Source organism: Anabas testudineus, chromosome 1 (genome assembly GCF_900324465.2).
Source record: "Anabas testudineus chromosome 1, fAnaTes1.2, whole genome shotgun sequence".
In the NCBI taxonomy this organism is placed as follows: Eukaryota; Metazoa; Chordata; class Actinopteri; order Anabantiformes; family Anabantidae; genus Anabas; species Anabas testudineus.
This window is the reverse complement of record NC_046610.1, coordinates 8,941,349-8,961,605: the sequence shown is the minus strand read 5'-3', so window position 1 is coordinate 8,961,605 and position 20,257 is coordinate 8,941,349. Positions and strand designations below refer to the sequence as shown.

The 20,257-nt window shown below is 40.6% G+C and overlaps 1 protein-coding gene across 6 annotated transcripts in view; it reads right to left on the bottom strand.

The window, feature by feature from the left end:
* Window positions 1–2,135: 2,135 nt before the first annotated feature.
* znf827 (zinc finger protein 827) overlaps window positions 2,136–20,257 on the bottom strand; it is a 66,340-nt gene continuing 48,218 nt past the window's right edge. For 3 of the 6 annotated variants that reach the window (XM_033326171.1, XM_033326169.1, XM_033326173.1), the window contains exons 7-15: window positions 19,834–19,888; window positions 19,558–19,658; window positions 14,784–14,921; window positions 13,361–13,532; window positions 12,381–12,547; window positions 9,320–9,529; window positions 8,868–9,045; window positions 6,629–6,679; window positions 6,156–6,287 (exon numbers count right to left, since the gene is read on the bottom strand). In XM_033326171.1, the coding sequence (XP_033182062.1) occupies window positions 6,631–6,679; window positions 8,868–9,045; window positions 9,320–9,529; window positions 12,381–12,547; window positions 13,361–13,532; window positions 14,784–14,921; window positions 19,558–19,658; window positions 19,834–19,888 (1,070 nt within the window). In that variant the 3' untranslated portion in view covers window positions 6,156–6,287; window positions 6,629–6,630. Of the gene's footprint in view, window positions 6,288–6,628; window positions 6,680–8,858; window positions 9,046–9,319; window positions 9,530–12,380; window positions 12,548–13,360; window positions 13,533–14,783; window positions 14,922–19,557; window positions 19,659–19,833; window positions 19,889–20,257 lie in introns of all 6 variants that reach the window. The other 3 variants (XM_033326176.1, XR_004463395.1, XM_026358902.1) reach the window with 3 other exon arrangements.

Here is a 20,257-nt window from a genome sequence, read left to right as displayed (position 1 = left end):
ACCTACAAACAAAAAGCTAACACGCTATCGATCGACAGCAGCCAACTTTCACGAGGTGGTGTCGAAAGGTCGACATTGTGCAGACAGCTCGGGCCGGGGTGAAGGGCTATTATTGGGAAGAGGGAAAACTCCAGCGTTTGGTCTTATCACAGAAAGTCCTCACTTAGTTGACAGTTTCACCAAACTATCAGTACACGAACGGAGTTATTGTTATTCAGCAAATGAAGAAAAACAGCCCCCATGTCCTGTGTGATATTCCAATCACAAAATCCAAATGAGGTTTTCTATCCTTTCAATCAATAGCCATCCCCTGCAGTGCCTGCATGTCTCTTCACTTCCTAATCAACACTTCCACTCATAGGGAGGTCAGCCGAGCAGGCGCACAGTGCCCCGAGCGCTGCTTTGAACTTAATTAAGCAGCTTTAAACACAGCCGAAAAGATTCATTAATACACAGGCAAGATGAGCAGCTAGATGAGAATGTGGCCCCTCAACAGAAGAGATTCAGCTTCGGATGGTTGTTGAACCCACATAGGTCAACATCGAGGGCGCAGTGATGGAGGTCCCACAAGGAACGCGAAATCCTCAAGATTTAATAAAGGTTCCTCTAAAATTCATGCTGTTAAAAGTTCACATTAACTTAAATAAAGCCTGCGTGTGAGAAATGTATATATAGTGATGTAAACAGCTAAATTATCTGTGAACTCGGTGCAAAAACTGAACCATATCAAAGAGAGCGGTAAAGAGAGGTAAAGATGGAGGTGTTCATGTGCCTGGAAGGCTGCAGCGTGCCACCAGGGTGCTGTGAGGCAGGGCCTGTTAAAGGAGAGCTCCAGACCAAGGTGTTCTATAGCTCGAGGGCTAACGGTGATAAATGAGTCCCTTAATGTCGGCAAACACTTTATCTCTGCTTCATCTGTTTTCATTAGGCAGGGCCAACCTTTGGCTGGGCGAGAACGTGCTGTAACTTTCATTACTACAACACAGAAAGGAGAGGAAGAGAGACCTCCCATCGGTCTAATAAAAACACCAGCTAGACACCATGACAGATTCTATTCCTTATTATTATGATGGCACTCCACTGTTACATATTAGAGAATGCGATGTCCCTCAAAGCTGATCAGTGCTTTTCCTTAACTCAAATCACCGTCTTCGGCTCTTTCTTCTTCTCTTAGTGGTTTAAAACATCTGTTTGATCATTTCTCTGCCCTTATTTTTGTCTTTCCTTGCCGTCGTATCTGACAAGAACATTTACTGATCGAGCTTTAAAGTTAATTTTTACCTGTGAAAACAGCAGATGAGAAAACAACCTCATCACCTTTATGGTGGCACAGCTGTAAGTTTGACTGAGTGTTTGCTAAATGCTGATCTTTTTAAAAATGTGGATCTTATCGGGACTTTCAGTGTGATGATGTGATCATTTTTATAATATCATAAGCAATTTGTAATTTTCAATATAGTATTTTTTCCTCACCTTGAGTAAATCCGCACAATGTATAATAAGTAGTAGTAATCCACATAACTTTACCTTACTGTCTACTATATTCCACTACTATTATATTACATCAGAATTTAATATTATTTTAATAATTTTATAATTATTTATTATATACAGTCCACTTACTAGTTTTTAACTGCATCACAGCGTCTTCATCAGAGATTAACCTACTTCGAGTTCCTCACCCTATCACCCTGTCTCCGGCCAAAACTCATTTTGGCCGCTTGCATCTGGAACCTCATCCTTTCGGTCATGACCCAGAGCTCTTAACCATAGGTGAGAGTAGGAACGTAGATTGTCCAGTAAACTGAGCCAAGACCAGACCTGTACATCGACTGCATCGCTGCTGCTGATGCACCGATCCGTCTGTCGAACTCACGCTCCATTCTTCCCTCACTCGTGAGGGAAAGCCACCTTTTTCCGGTTGAAAAAAAATAACATAAAAGACATTTGTGCTAAATAATGGAACAAAATAATATATAGTATATAATGATGTTCATATTTTGCCATTTTTAACCAACTACTTATAGTTTTCTTTCAACCAAATACATTATGGGACTTGTTTTATAACATTTAGCAACACAGAGGAGTTTAAATGGTAAAAATAACATGAACAGAGAAGAGACAGACAGCTGATGTAATATCTGATGTAAGCTTTACTTTCAAATCCTGTTACATTTAGATCTGGCAAGTTGAACATAAAATAATGCCAAACAAAGAAAACAAATACAAAACCCAAAAAGTACAAATTATCTATTTACCAGTTATCATCACAACCCTGTACAGCCTTAACAATGGAGTAATAAAAAAAAAGCTTTGTACAGCACATACCAATTTTTACCAAGTGCCAAAAGATAAGATAGTTGAGCCTTTTCTAATCATAAAATGCAGCCGAACTCAAAATGAACTGATTGTAGACAGTGCAGTGTGATGCAAACTAAACGCAACCAAGGGAGTTAGTTTTAAACACAATTAAGTGCTAAAGAACTAGAGCAAGGGCAATGCCGTGCATACTCTGAAGTGCTGAAAGTCAAGATTTAAAACAAAACAAACAAAAGAAAGTCACTGTGCTGCGGACAATTGGGCAAAATAAACAGAATAAGTGCTTAAGAATATTGGTTTCCAAAAAGATAGAGAGCCCTGTTGCCTATTACACTCAAACTAGAGGGGACATAAAGAAGTGCAGCCATTCGTGATTACTCTGTGTTAAAAGGCAGACGTTTGTGTCAAACGTGGACACATTCTCTTTTTATCTCTTTTTTTGGACCCTGACAATTAAGTTTGACTCATTCTCAGAAGTCTCAGGTGGTTTCCTTCCACCAAGTGGCACTAGAGTATAAAAGATAACGTAGATAGTACAAGGAGAGAGCGTGTGTGTGTGTGTGTGTGTGTTGGAGGGATGCTCCATTCACTCCAGAGACAGCATGCCAGACATCGACAGAGCAAAAAGGAACAAACGGGAGTGTAAAAGGGGAAAAACAATCGAGGAGACAATCACTCCAAAGCAGGACGTGACGGATTCAATCCTAACATCACATCCTGCAGCGAGTTACATTTTGGTCTTGACAATTTATGTACTCTGTCTAATCAACATTTGTTTTTCTTTTTTGACATGAGTTATGTAGAAAAATAAAAAAAGCAACAATAATTAATCATAAGAAAATGCAGACAAAAGGAAACAAAAACAAAACAATCCCTTTACAAATAAGGGATTTTGGCTTGAAGACCACTTAGGAACACAAGCTCGATCAATAATGGATAAAGCTTTTCAAAATAAAACGCTTGTTAAATTGCGGCCCCTATCTCGCAAAACATACTTGTTTTTGAGCATTTTATGGATAAATACAAACGGTATTCTCATAATCAAAAAGTGCAGCTCTGTGCAAAATTGGCTATCACAATTTAGCCTGAGACCTTCAGTTCCCAGGGAGAGCTTGACCTCTACTGTCTAATTCATGCAATTTGTATTAATTTACTTTCTTGGATTTCAGAGGCAGACCCTTTTTGTGCTGCTAGAGATGTCTACATGTGAAAGAAAGGGTTCAGTTATTCCCAGTAACTACTTTCTACTTCACATTATGGTGACACGGTGGATCTAAGTTTGCACTTTAAAAAAGAAAACTAAATCAAGTGCGGTCGGCTTGAAGTGTAACTACATTAAGTGCAATTAAAATGTTGACAGGAGAGAGAGGAGGGGGTAAAAAGCAGTACCACGCCTGCCAGCCTAACAGAAGCCAGTGCCACTGAACACAATGCTGTACAAGTGAATGGCTTTGCTTCATCATTGCACCTACAGGAGCTTTTTCTCACAATGTGTTCTCTGTGAATGTTAGTAGAAAATATTTATGATGTAAAAGGCTCAGTAAAAAAGTAAAAAAAAAAAAAAAATCAAAGACAAAATAAAACAAAAGAAATAGACACAGAAGGCCACCAAACACACTAACTTTCCCGTCTTACCAGTACAGAGGACGTCCCTGTGCCCACTTCTGTATCTCTTCTTTTTCCATGTACATAAACAAAAATACATTCATTCAAGTCATTTTGGAACAGTTTTTTTTTCTTTTTTGTACACAAAAATTACAAAAAGCTCCAAAAAGCACCATTGAATCGGCCTGTGGTGACCCTGGCTGTGGGTAGCTCGCTAACCCAGAGCTGGTCACCTCCACAAAACAGTTTTCTCATATATCTCTTCTAAGTATAGGTGCATGATACATAGTTGTGCATATAATGCTGCACTGATATCCTCCTGGTCTCAGAAATAATGAATGTTTCCGCCTCGTCATGCATTTGTTAATCTGTGGGATTTCACTGCTTATTCCCTGTGATCGGAAGTGCATTGTCAACATTCTACATTTACATTTAAATGTAATTATTAATAATAAATGTATAATGTTTCTAATAGGTCAGATTTGATATTTTTCTATATTTACATTAGCACAGCTTATCTTCTGTTTTGTGAGCTTACAAAAAAATAAAAGTTAGCTAGTAACCGCTTTAAGTAACATTCTGAGACAGATGTGATATCAGGCAGCAGCTATGCATAATATGGTTCCACCATTATACAAAAAAAACAAAACAACGAAAATCATAAAGATGGGAAGGGCAAGGGCTACAAAACTATGTACAAGATTGATAAATAAGTAAGTGCGTGGTTTGAGGCGTTGCTTTGGAAACGTGCCTTTTTCAATGAAAAGCATTCCGTTTCATTGGTTGTGTCCACGTTGCACCGCTAACACTTCTCGATATCTCGAATTTTGTTTCCTAATGACGTCGAAGCTAATTGAAACACAGAAACAGGCATGCTATTTTGATGCATAATAGCAATAGACAAAAATGCACTAAAATATAGCACTTGTAAGTTTGTTTCATCTTTTCCAACTTTTTATCTCATCAAACAACTAAAATAAAAATATCTATAAAACTGAGATACGTTAGTTTCCTCAAATAATGCAACTGGGTCCAGGTCATTCAGACGTTTAAAAACGGAAAACAAAAGGTAATAGAGTAGTAGTTGAAGTAGTAATAATTCAGTCGATAGAACTGATAAGAAAAAGCAGCTTTTTGATATAAATGCATTTTAGCATGTACAGCCTTTTTCTCTTATAAATGTTTTTTTTCCTTTTCTTCAATATGTTTGTCTGGTCCAGCTTATGCTGCTGGTCTGATTGGAAAAGATGTTGCTCCCACTGCAGCGGTCAAGTGTCATTCACACCACCGTCCAAGGAGTGAGGAAAAGAGCGAGGAGAGGAGGAGGCAGAGGAGGGTGAGGTCAAACAGTCTTGGCCCTCTCCATCAGTCCCAGGTAGGCCAGGAAGGAGTGTTTGTGGGAGGCGGGTGAGGGGGGAGAGCGGGACGGGGAGGCCGAGTTGGAGGAGAAGAGGAGAGGAGACGTAGCGGGCCACCATCTGGAGTGGAGGTGCGAGTGGAATGTGAAGCGGCTGTTGTGGGTGAACAGGGTGGTGAGGGGGATCAGGTGCGCCTGCTCGCCGTTCCTGTACTGCTCGAACACGTGGCGGGAGGAGGGGAGGAAGAGGGAGGGGCTGCCGCTGCTCGACCCGCCGTGGTTTCTGATGGCATCGTTGCCATTAGTGCTGACCAAACAGTGCAGAGGGCCGGTGGGCTCCAGCTGATTGGACTTTCCCAGTGTGAGTGACAGGGCGACGGACTGGAGCGCTTGGGAGGCCGTGAGGCTCATGAGGGGGCTGTTACTGCCACTCCCCCCACTGCTCCCCCCTCCACCGAACAGGAAGCTCTCCTGGCTCTTCTGCAACGATGAACTCCCTGGTGATGTTCCTTCTAGAGGCAGCTCCTCCTCTCCTGCCTCCTCATCTTCCTCCTCTTCTTCTCCTCCTCCTAAACCTCCGTCCAGTCCCCCCACTCCTCCACTCTGATGTTTCTTGAGGTGGCGGCTGAAGACAAAGGGGTGTGTGGTTGTGAAAGGGCACTCTTGGCAGCCGAAAGTCTGGCGCGGCGCATGTTTCAGCTTCTTGTGCAGGTTGAGGTTGTCCTTGCGCTTGCAGCTGTAAGAGCAGCGGTCGCAGTGGAAGGGCCGCTCACCCGTGTGCACGCGCACATGCTCGATCAGCTTATTGGCCGTCTTGGACAAGTAGCCACATTGCTCACACTTGTAGTGGTTGCCCAGGCGGTGCCCGCGCATGTGGGCCTCCAGTGAGGCCTGGTCGGGCCACAGTCCCTGGCAGATGCGGCAGCGGTACTCCATCTTACAGTGCGTCTTAAGGTGGCACTCCATGGCCGCTGGACGATTGGTGGAGTAGATGCAGAAAGGGCACCTGGGTAATGCAGCAAAAGGGAGGCAAGGAGGGAGGGAGGGAGGACACAACACACAAAAAGCAAAAGACAGTTGAAGGGAAAGTGAACATTCAAAGCCACAGAACACACCTTGAAATACAACAGCACAAAATGATAAAGAGGAGGGAGACAGGTAAAGGAAAAAGTGTGCATCATGAACAATTCTGTGTTCTCATGGTGGTATGTGTGGCAGTTTAATGATGAGAGAATTGAGGTGATCAGGTATGTGCGTGTGTGGGAGGGAAGGGAAGGGGTGACAGGCTGGAGAAAAGATTGGAGCAGTAGGACATGAAGGGAAATGAAGGAATGGAGTGGCACTTACATTTAAATAGCACCTTTCATCTGCTCTGGGCCCCAAAGCGCTTCACAAACCCTGCAGAACAGAATCACCTCAGAAAAACCTCGAAATGGTCAAGGCCCTCTCTCCCTTTCTAAACACTCCTACATATATAGAAACACTTCATATTGCTCAAGTGCATACACATGTACACGCTGAACTAGGAAGAAAGAAAAAATCATCTGGACTTCAGGATCAGAAGATGTAGGCAATCAAAAACCAATTTGCCCTTAAAATCCATTTACTTTTTTTCTCTAGTTGTTTGGCTAAATCCTGCCTGCGCTTGTTAGTGAATGTTAAAGTGGTTTACATAAATTAAGACATTGTGTAAACCTGAAATAATTGATCATATGTGCACAATACAGCAAAGGGGTTACGTTAAAGCAGGTTTACTGGAAAATGTAAATAAAAATATCAAAATAATCTTATTTTCCTAAATTGAACAAAAAGAATCGGACATATGCACTGTTTTCTTTTGAATGCTGGCATAAATAAGTCAATCTGGTTTTGAAAACATTTCAACCAGACAGAAGAGACATTTAAAACTGTCACAGAAACTCTCTTACATGTATTCACGCACATGCTACAACTAGCAACATGTCCTCGAGATAGTGATTAAAAGATGCAGTGTGAAATCCTTTGAGCTATGAAGGGGCTTCTTCTGTGTTTGTGTTCTGTTATCCACAGGATTTGTACAAAACATACGTCAGTGTAACTTTGTTGGCAGCTTCCTGGTTTACATTCAGTGATATGCTACCATTTGGCAACTTTGAAAATATCCTAACTCCACTGACAGCTGCACAGAAAAAAAGATGTAGAATATGGATCTTTGTTTATGACAAGATGAGGCGATAATCATAATGATACTCAATGAATCTGCACATGCACAGACTGCAGTTATGAGAATTCAAAAACAAATAAAAATGGTTGAAGTGAGCCTTAACAGATGCCCTACATTTGACATTACACTCTTTCCTACATGTTTTCATGTGTAGAAACTTATTTTTCCCAAATTCCAACCTGAAAGTGTGAGAGAATCCTTTACTGAGGCTAAACATCGTCTGTGTTGTGAATTTCAAGGTAAACAGATGGGCTTTACGTTAACTTGACAAGCCTGAAATGGGACATAAACGTGTCACAGTACAACCAGGGCTCCTGTGGGACTCGAGTATGGAGATGGAGAGGGAAGCATGTGAAAAGACTACAGCTACAAACAGAGTCAATATTAGAAAGATAAGGCTGCTTCATTAGTTCATTAGTGTATATAACTACATCCAATAGGTAGCGGTATCTCATGTATATGTACAGGACTGAAGTGGTTGAACTACAAAAGCGACTTAGGCATTGTATTATAAAGCTTTTCATTTGGGTCATTATTTCCAAAAAAAAAAACATGCTGTGCATTAGATGTGTGGATGTATATGCTTAAAAGCATCCATTAGTTTTGTTATACAAACAACTTTGGATTGAGTGTCAGGGTCCGGTCTATAATGTTACAGATGTAAACAGCTGACATTTGTGCCTGCAGAGTGTGTGCAGTTGCTTCTAAGTGATGATCTTCTAGGCGTATGCCAACAGATTTTATGTAACACACAGCGCAGTTTACAAAGTGTCTGTGTTGGGGGGAAGCAGGTTTCTGGAATGCAGGTTTCATCAGATATTTTTCTTTGGCATGGCTGTTAGCTGTGGGCAGTGGAACAACAGACCCTGAGGGGAAGCCCATTTCCATCTTTTCACTCTCCCTTCTGTTCACAACAGCCACTGCAGACCCACACACCACTGTCTAATAAGTTATACTTGCCAAGAGAGGCTGTCGAGCAAAACCACAGCTTGTATCGTTTCATGTACTGGCTGCAGATAATGAACATTAAAGTGACGTTAACAGATTCAGGACACAGCTAGAACAGGCCACTTATGTATCTGTGTTTGCCTGTCTTATTAAAGTTTACAGGGCTCATCTGTACCATTGCTTTTTGTATTTAAGTTATTTAAATTGTGCCTGTAAAATTATAAGTGAAACCACTTTACAAAGTCTGAAAGCGGGACACGGTTCTGCGTTTCAAGCTCAAAGCTTTAGGTTGTAATTTTTAAAATAGTCTGTGACTAACGCACCCCCAGCATCGGACTGTGTGTATGTTTTATGTGTAGTGAGCTGAAGGGGTGAGGGGTGGAGGGGGGAGGACGGGCGGAGTTAGGAACCTCTGTCTGTACTTGCTTTCCTTACTTGAGCCCTCCGGAGGGGACGGTGTGGCACTTCTTGTGCTCCAGCAGCTGCTCGGGCGTCTTGAGGAACTTGTGGCAGACGTCACACTCAAACATTCGCGTGATGAGGTGGATCTGGAGGTGCCGCTCGTACATGCTACGCGTCTTGCACACAAAATTGCAGAAGACACACTCGAAGCCTGTAGAGGATAGATTGAGGAGGAGGACGGGGTGAGTTAAGTCTGTGTTAAAAAAATTGAATTCAAGTGCGATTAATGTAGCTTAAAGGGCTGAAAAAAAGATCACAGAGCTGATCTCATAGTTTTCAGTAATTAAAAACTGCCTTAATGTTTTTTGTTTGTTTGTTTTTTCCACTTGTTCTCATCACTATTCTGAACTGTTCTGAATCCTCCACACTGGGGATAATTAACATGACCAATATATGTGTTGGCTACAGCAACAACAGCTCCTTGCCTTTGTCAGACTTATCCTCTGGTCCTGATCCAGAGTGGCTTCCGGAGCTGGACTGGCTGCCTGCAGAGGAAGGTGGAGCAAGCAGACTCTTGAGTTCTTCATTACCGTGGGTGAGGTCTCCACTCTCTGAGCTGTTGAGTGAATCACTGAGGGCCGAGAGGGAAGAGGAGGTACTCTTGGTCTCACTGAGGGGACTTCTTGAGTTTAGACCTGGACACAACATAACAGAACTGAAGAAAAAAATGTAGCAGCTCCATATCCAGAAGGACAGACAGAGGTATTTAGAAATTGTGCTTTATGCTTCAGGCTGAAAAATCAGTTTCAAGAACCTTGGTATGTACATGCATACACACACTGACGTGCACACAAACATAATACAAGCAGTCAGCCTTAAAAGTCCTGTGCTCTGACTGAGGCCTTGCTGCCAGTCCAATCAAGATGCAGTGTGCTTTTATTGATCCTCGTCTCTAAGTCTGCAATTCACTGGGAAGAGAGAGGGAATTAGACGAGGAGGGGGCGAGAGGGAGGGGTGAGGAGCGCAGGTCATGGCCGAAGGAGCTAAGATGGCGGGAGCATCTCAGGGCACAGCACAGCTCAACAAAGGGCATTCACTCAGGAGGGAGTGAAAGGAAGAAGAAAAGGCTGCACGGATACTAGAATGGTTGACCTATCTTTTTAATACAGGCACACATACACACACTGGAATGTCTGTGTGCAGCACACATCTTTGTTTATGCAAAGAATTTCAACTTATTAAAATAAAAATCTAAATATACAGTTAGTTACTTAGTTTTAGCTTCTCTTTGAAAACTGCTTTGAATCAGCTTTATAAAGATTTTATCTCCCCTGCTATAGTGTATAACACCTACCTAATTTATATCACAATATCCTAAAGGTTCATGCCACAGAAAATCAGTGAAAGGAAAAAGATGCTGCTCTGAGCCAGTGGGCCTTGACCTTGAAATGCACCTTAGCTGAAAAACATTCCATTTTCTCTCTTACTGAATAGCTTCATCTGTGACCGCAAAGCTTCACTCATGATATAGGAATGGAAATAAAGAAGCAAAGTATGTGTTGGAGTACTGAGGGGCAGATAGCAAGCAATACTGTCACATCATTCAGCACCTTCCCTCCTACTAAGAAGGGCGCCCAACAAATAATTTTCTCTATGCCGAGACCTCACAGGGGGTCAAGCCTGAACTGTGACACCTGCTGTGCTCTGCCATATCCTACATGGGCGTGTCCACACAGATCATGCTCTATCTGCCCGAGCCTGTGAAGTTTAGATACTTTACCCAACAGTCCTGGATCTTAACTAATTATTAAAATCTCCACATGCTGATGGCAGGATGTGTGTTTGTAAAGGCGATTATGAGCCACGTTCCTGTACAGTTGTGTGTTCACGGTGTGTCCATCTTGTGAAAGACTGAGATAAATGCCAAGTCCGGCTGAGAGACTTAAAAGATGGCCACAGTGGCATCGTAAACCCAGCTTGTCTCTAAAGGACCCAAGGCCTATTGATTTTTTCCCCTCAGGCACGATAAGGGCCAACCTTCTCAGATAAACAAGGCCACTGTGGCCTCTGAAAGACCCCTCAGCTGTCTAGGCCGGACAATCCCACCCACCCACACACACATACACACACAAGAGGCTCACACACACACACAAGAGGCTCACATACACACACACACACACTTATTGAGGAACAGTGGAAGAGCAAAGCATCAGCAATAAACTGGACAAAGCTGTTTTAGACAAAAACACATATCGACCACCAGGGGTTCAGACCAGGAGCTTTAAAAAGTCCAAAGAAGGTCAACTGGAGGAGGCTTGTTTGTGTAACTCAATTGTGCTGTTCGTCTTTCCCTGTGTCCTCTGAACTGATACTGAACTGTGTGTTTATGAAGTGTAAATTACTATTATATTACATCTATCTGAAAGACAGAAAGACACAATATTTAAGGACAGTAACACTTCTGTTATTACTAGAAGTGAAACAAGAGGGCAACGACAGTTTTGTTATGGACTTGTGTGCTAGTCACCGTTGGTCCATAACAAACACCATGTTCAAACGTAAGGATGTACATCAGTGCACGTGGAACCAGGACACCATAAGCTGAGTTCAATGGTCAATCTCTGGACTTAAAAACTGTCAGGGGCATTTTTTTCTAGGTTCTTTCATTTTATGTGTGATTTAAAAAGCGAATTGGTGTATGTTTAATCAACTGAGTTAGAATTGTATTCATTAGTTGATTATTTGATGATGAAAATAACCGTTAGTTGTCCGACTGTTAACATAGAGATTCATTGATCAGTGTGAAAACTGATGGTGTGCTACTGTGCTGTTAAAAAAAGTTGGGCCAAATAGTAATAAAAACAGCTACACTCCTATAGCTGAAAGTCAGCTCTTTAACCTCAGTCATTGTTTAAATTTAAATCCCAAGTGTTGGCGCATAGAGCCCAAACAATAGAAAATGTGTCACTGTCCAAATACTGCACTGTGTTTCTATTCTAAGCTGTGAACAAGAGCCACAATGTGTAAGCTACCACCCACTCTAACATGTGAGAGTAATTTTGAAAATAACTCCATAAATCATTTTTCTAGAGGTTTAATCATGTATTTCGTTACTACCCAATGCATGATTGAGAACCCCATCAAGAGCAGCAGAAAGAACACTAAAGGAGAAATTATTAGTCTATTCATAACAATTTACAGAAAAGTCTCTAAAAGAAATCAGCAATTATATTGATAATTAATTAATAAGAAACGTTGGCATGTTGGAGTGTAGGCTTCTCAGCTGTAAGGATACAAAGCTTTTTTATGTGTTGATGATATATTTATGCTTTTAGTTTGACAGTTAAGTGGAAAAAATTAGCAAAGTAAAGATTTCACTTAGGATTTAAGAAATTGCAATGGCTTCTTCTTACTATTTTTTGATATTTAATGGACGAAATGTGGACTAATTAACTGGGGAAAAAATAAAAAAACTGAAAAAAGGAAGACTAAATGATAAATGACCTTATTAATCCTGACACTCCATCAGTATCAAAGAATCTATACCTGCATGTCCGGTACTAATGTGGTTCTTCATGTCGTTCTCTTCCATGCAGACATAATCACAGATGCTGCAGCAGAGCGAGAACATCCACTGCTCCTTGTCCACATGGAGCGACATGTGGCTGACAAACTGGGCGTTCAGCTCCGTCTGGAAACCACACACATGGCAGCTGGACAGAGAACAGAGAGGAAAAGGAATGAAGATGGCGAGAACGAGATGGACAACCGTCAACTTTAGTGTTATATTATGCCTGCATAAATTGGTACAGTGTGGAAAGATTTCTGTCAATCTGATAAATAGTTCTGAAAATATTGTAGTTTGTAAGTTTGGAAATTAACTCATAACTAATTTCAACGTGACATTTTGGGAAATATGCTTATTTGCATTATTTTTATTTTTTTAATCCAGAGATAGATCAGAAGGTCCACACATCATGTCAAAATTAAGCTACAATTTACTGTAGCTGGAAAAATAATTCACATTAAAATATAAAAAATCTATCAAGCAACATGTCTAAAACTCAAAAGGGACTATATGCCTAACCAAGACATAGTTCAGCATGTAACCTGCTCATAAAGCCAAAACAAATGTGCTAATTTGTGAATTTGCAAGGAGCTGGTAGCCGCTTCATTTACGCTCAAGAGTGAGCGCCAGGCAAGCTGTTTCCCCAGTATCACTATTCATGATAGGCTAAGATAACTATATATAACTATAATGTGATGAAAATTAATAGAGTATAGATTTTATCATGTAACTCAGGAAAACAACACAAATACATACAGTTCCCAAAATGTCAAACTGTTGCTTTAAGACGAAAACTGTCATGAAAGCAAACTGATCAATGAAACAAACAGTACAGTTATGGAGAAATCAAATTGAAAACTATATCAGCATGTGTCGAACAATCAAAAAAGATAAGGCCCAGTTCTAGTCAATGTATGCGCTTTAACAGTGGTGCTGTGTTTTGGCCTGTTATTACTACCTGTAGTAGTAGGGGCAGTTCTTGCGCTCGGCAGAGTCGGCTGTAACAGCACTGACGATCTGCTCGGCGTCTGTGTTGACCAGCTTGACAGAGTGGATAGTCAGGTGCTGATTGAGGTTAGCCCTGCACTTGGCTGCGTAAGGACACAGGTGACACTTATACTTTCTCTCTTCTGCAACAAAATACACATACACACACACACACAGTTTCTGTAAACATTACCTGAGCTGTTATTTCATTAAGTTGCACTCTGCCTTTGAGCCTTAAAAACAAGCTTAAACCTAATTACTTAATGTTAACCCTGCTCAAGCTTTACCTGACCCCAGCTGTAACTCTGGTCCTGAAAAGGGGAAAAAATGTCAACAAAATCAAATTTTCTGCGTAGGATCTGGATGTTCCCACATGACTGGAATAACTCGAGACATGTATAAAATTAATTTCACCTTATTTTCGAGCCATATAAAAAAAAAGCAAAGATGTAAAACAATAAAAAAACGAAACAAAAAACACTAATTTCCCTCTTAGATCCAAACAAATCAGCTTAACAACACATCTTCTCGCAGTAGCTCCCCCTAACACAAACACACACACACACACACACACCATTTGCCCCAAGGACATGAAGCCAGGCAACCTTTATGTCGCCGGGGAAACCAAAAAGACCATCACACTGACATATGCCCCTGCTTCTGCTCTCTGTGGTGTGGCCAAGCTGTTCACAGCCAACACTCTCAGATGGTGTGTGTGTGTGTCGTGTTGTGTGCACACAAAATGTGAGAGCATGTCCAATTGTGTGGGGGCATTTCTTACACGAGTCTCCATTTGTGCACTTAGTGATTTAGTCTGCTAGCCCTATAGTAGGTTGCATTAATTTCAGGTCCAGCGTTAACTGGTTTAAATAAAACTGTACACGCAGGATATTCATGAAAGATTTTCCTCATAATCAGAATCAAGAGAGAGATTGGAGGAGACAGTGACTGGGTAGAATGGATCAATTGGGACCAAACAAGGGGCAAGTTTGAAAACACAGTGTAATCAGGACACTGGGGAGGGTACAGCTTCATCCTGTGGAAGTCTCCAGTGTCTAAGTATGAGAGAGAAAGTGAAAGTGAACCAGTCGTAGCTGCATCAGAATTACTGGTGTGTGTGTGTGTGTGTGTGTAGATACTCTGTGAGGCATCCTTCTAGCTGGGTAATTAGACGGGCAGTTTTCCCAGTGAGACTAATCATGGTAGTAATCTCTTTAAAGGAAGGGTAATCTAGTCTAGTCAACCTTATTTACTTATTGTGGGAAGCACAAATAGAAACACACACACACACACACACACAGGCAACAACAACAGCTAACATCTTTACAGTAATAAAGACAGTGTGGTGGTGGGGCATACGCCAACGATTTCATAGTGTATGTGTGATTATTTACCTGTGTGTAGAGACAGATGTCTAGAAAGAGTCTGCTGTCTACCAAACACCTTGCCACAGACGGGACAGGGGAAGAGCTGTTCATTTAGCCTCCACTGGGCAATCCCGTTTCCCGGCTCCCCATCATCCTTTTCTGAGTCTGGATGACAAACACACACACACACACACACACACACACACACACACACACACACACACACACATACACACACAGTCAGACAAACAGGCACAGAAAACCACACTCATCACTCACTGACGCAGTCATCCACAAATGGATCTGCAAGTGGACTGAAGGCTGTGAAGTCAAGCTGCTATAAATCAAACAAAGTAACTAAGATCAATATGTACTGATGTTGAAACCAGTCCCAAATCATAACACACTGCTGTGGTATGTGCTCACGTATTGATTGACAATGTTTTCTGAATGGTTGTGTACCTTTAGTTTTATACATTTTATTTGACTATCTGTTGGACATTTTGAATTTAATTAATAGGTCGTTAAGAGTTGATGGATGAGGGCAGGAGAATAAATGAAGGTCAGACGTGAATTGGGGAAAGTTATGATCACATGAATCATAAAGTGTGTGACTTTGCAGCAGTGGGTGTAAGCTCACTCTTGCTGAGAGTTACAGTAAATGAAAAGAATAATACTATTTAGACATACATTATATAATCTAAAAAAAAACAAATAGCACATACACTTCCCTTAAAACCACAAATTCATGTGTTTAGTCTCTTTAGTTTTCATATCTGTAACTTAAAGGTGCATTTTTGGTCTTTGGAGAGCCGTTTTCCTCTGCTTCAGTATTTGCGCTAATGCCAAACTATTAATTTAGAATAGGAAAATAATACATTAATGTCATAATAAAATATGTCCTACTTGGTTTTTATAATCTAATACAATATTATGTTTCTGTGATGGTTCCCATGTGGCCTCCCACCACCCATCAGTACTGAAGTCTCTTATGGAAGCTGTGTGGTTGTTTCCATGCAGGCATGCTCTGCGTCTGGCCTCCACCCCACTCCACACTCTCCCAGATAGGCTGGAGAGAGACTGGCAATTGTACAAATGACACAGACGAGAATAAAAGAGATGACAAAAAATATATATGGGTTGGGAGATGGAGAGAGCCAAACCAGTCTATAGAACATTTTAAAATAATTGCGTTCGGTTGGCTTCAATATGACTATAATAAGTCATGACAGACCACTGTCTTTGTGTCTACGTTTAGCATAGTAACTCTCTATCTTTAAAGAGGGACCCTAAATCCTTTCCTTAACTTTCACATTTCATTTTGTAACATATACATGTAAAATACAGAAAAGGCCAAGGATTGATGTACTGTGGGCTAATTTGCTAACCCACTGAAACCTGCCTGCTACCATTTGACAGATGCTTCTTGTCAAGCCTGCGGGTGGGATGCAGTGCAAATGCAGTCTTAATGTCAACGGCAAGCACCAGGCCTTGGCTGTAAAGCCTGCAGCATATGTACAACACTGCAGCTCTCCTCAATATATGTTACCCCCTTCCCTCCTCCAGTCTTTAATCAAAGAAATCCAAACAATGTATTTTTAGGTGCTTTGATAAGTTGTGGTTTCGAATTAAACCTCCCTATATTAACAGAGTATAGAGGGAGAAAAATAACAACTTTTCTCACTCTACAGTTTCCTCTGACAGAGGCAGAATTGTTTCTTATTGTCTGCATTGCTTATAGAACATTTTGCACGGACTGACCTTGGCCAAAACTTTTGTATATGTAAGACATTAAAAAAAGGAAAAGAGTTATTTAAGTCAGTCGGAGATTTATTTTCAGTCTTTATAATGGATGGAAAAACGCTGCTCAGTTTCTTCCTCTGCCTCAAAGTTTTGATTCTTTGCAGATGGAAATCAGGACATGTAAACTTGACAGCTCTTTACAACACAATCAGAAAAATAGTCTTTAGGCAGGCAACAGTTTACATTCAACAACTAATTTTCAGTCAGCAGAAAAAGTCACTTTTTAAACGAACAGTGTTGAGTTGATGAGACTTTTTTATGGGTCTGAATACCAGAATATAGGAAAGCAAAACGTTTGCTGGCATTTAGAAGCAGATTTTACAGCAAATGTTAAAGAACAGATGTTCTCTGGCTGAGGAAGGTGGTGTGAGAGCTGCACTGAAACTGTCAAAGCAAAATACAACCCATTCTGTTTAATTCAAGCATAAATACAATAACGTCTAAGAAATACTAAATAATTTATGTTCTTGGGGAAATAGCACAGCTATCATAACTTGGAGCGCTGATAATATTTTTATGAACTCGACTTTGAGGAGATGCACCAAGTTTAAACTGCATTGGAAATTATTATACAGTAGTTCAAAGACACAGACTATGAAATCTTAAATGAGCGGTGACACGTAGATCAGTTTAGATTAAAGGAAAGAACTATCTGAATAATGAAAAGGAAATTTATTATTGTTATTTTATTATTATTTGTTTAAATTTACTTCTACTACTTTACTAAGCAAAAAATGGTCGGAATTTCTTCAGTCTAAGAATTGGTTATTTTATTATATAGTATACACAGTTTTGGACCCTGGATTGAACAAAATACGGTCACACTAAGATGTCACACTAAGCTCTGCAATACAGTGACGAAACAACTGATGAAACTGATAAATCAAGAAAAGATTAAGCAGGTACTTCTATAATAATAAGCGTTAACCTTTGTAGTCTCTAGTGTTGGAATTCTGTGATTCACCACTGTGACAAAGTTAGCGAAGGCATATGTGGCCCATAAAGTAAGTAATCATCAAAATAAGTGTATATTTCATGGCTTCACACATGTGGTCATGTTGTAAAAACAGGAGACATGTCCAGATACTTGAGTTACTGTGACCTCGGCCTGCAGATTGTGAACTTCCTGGCCTCCTGCATTAGCTGAAATCTGCCTCTCATGATGCCTGTGGCCCTGATATGCACCTGTGACCGGCTATTCATGCTGCTTTTCTCCAAACTCATTGTCAGCACAAGATTTATTCTTAGAATCCAAGACCTTCTTATGGAGTTTGTAGCAAAAGCTTAGTACACAAGAGAATTAACTTATCCTGACTCGCGCAAGTGAGACTAGGGGATGGCCTGGTCACACAAGGTGACGATGAGATAGACAGCAGAGGCTTGAGGCCACAACCTGGCAAACAGAGTGATAGTTAAGCCAATTAGGATGTGGTGTCATTTAAGTGGTTAATGGTTTAATTACTGCTATTACTGCAGGAGAAGGAGGGACACATAAGAACTGAAGTATTGTACTAAACACCGGGTGAATGGAGAAGATATCAAACTGCTTTGTTTTGATTTTCAACTATTTCAGAAAAAAAGCATATAATTATGGATTATTCAGTGCAGACAGCTAAAATGGAAACTTTATCAATTTAAAAAGAAACAACAATGTAAAAAAATGTGTACTGTGCAATCTGAAGTCAGTGTACAATAAAATATCTGCAGTAATGATGCAAGCACTTCTTTTAAATACACAGCAAGTGTCATTATTCACAAACCTGGCAAAGCTTGCAAGTGGGATTGTTGGGTTTTCTATATAATTCTGTATACAGTTATATTTTGTAAGGTCTTAAACCTTAACACTGAGATTACTTCTGTTGTGATTTGGTATAAAGTAGTAAACTACGACTGCCAGAAAATCTGTTTAATTGCAGGTCTCCCTAACTACAGCTGCAACAAGAAATGCTTACCATGATTATATGATGATGGGAACATGTTATTGTTAAAAAGGGGGATAAAAAGACAACAGAGACGCAGTAAGGAAAATGAGCAGGTGTAGACAGTGAAAGAAAAGAGTAAAACAGCACAGCAGCAAAAGAGCAGGCAGCAGAGGCTCGACCGGAAGCTTAAACACACAAGGGAAAGGGGAGGCAGTCTGGGCGAATTAACTTTCAGGACACTCTTGACACCCAGAAGCCAATCAGATTTTCATTAACTGGCAGAGGGACAGGCAAAGCTGGCACAAGCTAATTAACCTCTGGATCTCTCACTGCCAAAGGAACATGGAGGGAAGTTCTGGAATGTCAGGGAAGAGAGGAGGAGAGGGAGATGGGGGATACCCTGGGCAGAGGCCTTCAGGTTGGGGAAATGTGTGAGGAGCTCTAAAAATGAAATGGGGAGAGCGGGTTTACCAGAGAGTAGGGTGAGACCACCTAAAGCCGTTAGTGGTTAATTGTGGTATTTATGAGTAGTTAGACTGTATGAGTGACAGAATGAATTAGTGTGTGTGCATGTCGGTGCAGGAGGTTCAGTAAATTCAAGACACTGGAGCTGCATTAACCATTATTTTAACTGATTGTATTTTTTTACGATTTTCCATTTAGTCTGTATTTCACTCTAAATGTGTCGTTTTATATTTTCTAATGTTTCCTTTTCATACGTGTTAATGTCCTATGTAAAGAGCTTACAATCCACAGAAGAACTGTTGCTTGAAACAACCTCCTGTACCTGTCAAGTACCTTGAAAAAACTGTGTGCACATGTGCCTACAGTAGGTGAACTGGTGCCGTAATGAAGGCAAAATATTGTTGCACCAATGCTGATTTAGGTTTTTGGTCATTATTGTATTTGGATGATGCTAATTTTAAAATTAAATCCATCCACGGCATTGCTTTTCAAAGTATCCTCATCTATCCATCTCTTGCCTGCATGCAACTGTTACTGATAAGTCAACACTCCTCAGCTACTACTCAGATCATGTTTCCCTACTCTGTGTGTGTGTTTTACATGTATCGTACCATGGAATGCTGCCCTGGTAGAGGAGCTGGCCTCTGCGGGGGAAGAGCTCTTGGAGCGCGAGTTGAAGGGTGATTGTCTGAAGCAGTCATTCAGGAATGGACTGAAACACAGAAATGCGATGAATAGTACAAACACTTAAATAGCCACTAGATCAAACAGATATTTAAGCTATACTGTGTTTTAAAATGCAGTATTACCGATTATGAAATATGTAAAATCAAAAAGAAAGACGTCTCAAAGCTTCAAAGCAAATGCAGGAGGTATTATCAACTCACCTGTTTATTCCCACCATGTTACTGTCTTTGTGGTTGTTGGCCTTGCTGACTTTTTCTGGGGAAAAAAAAAAAATTATATATATTTCATCATCAATCCACTCAAAACAATACAAAACAGTCCTGCAGTCTTAATCCTGGGGGTGATAATACTCAGTGTTAAGCATTTCAGAAACATCTCACTGTACAATGCAATAAAGAAACGGCATCCTCCAAATGATCATACAGTTACACACCGATTAGTGAGACAACTGAGTAACCTCCACTTGCTGCTGATGAGTTTCAGATTGGTTTTGGAGCCTCTAAAAAACACAATAGGACCTTGTGTAAAGATTTGTTTTGTCAAAATTACTGTTTCCAAGTTCTAAAATAACTTTCTTGTTGAGTCTAAAAGTACTGTCTGTTGTTAAGAGAAGATATTTCACTG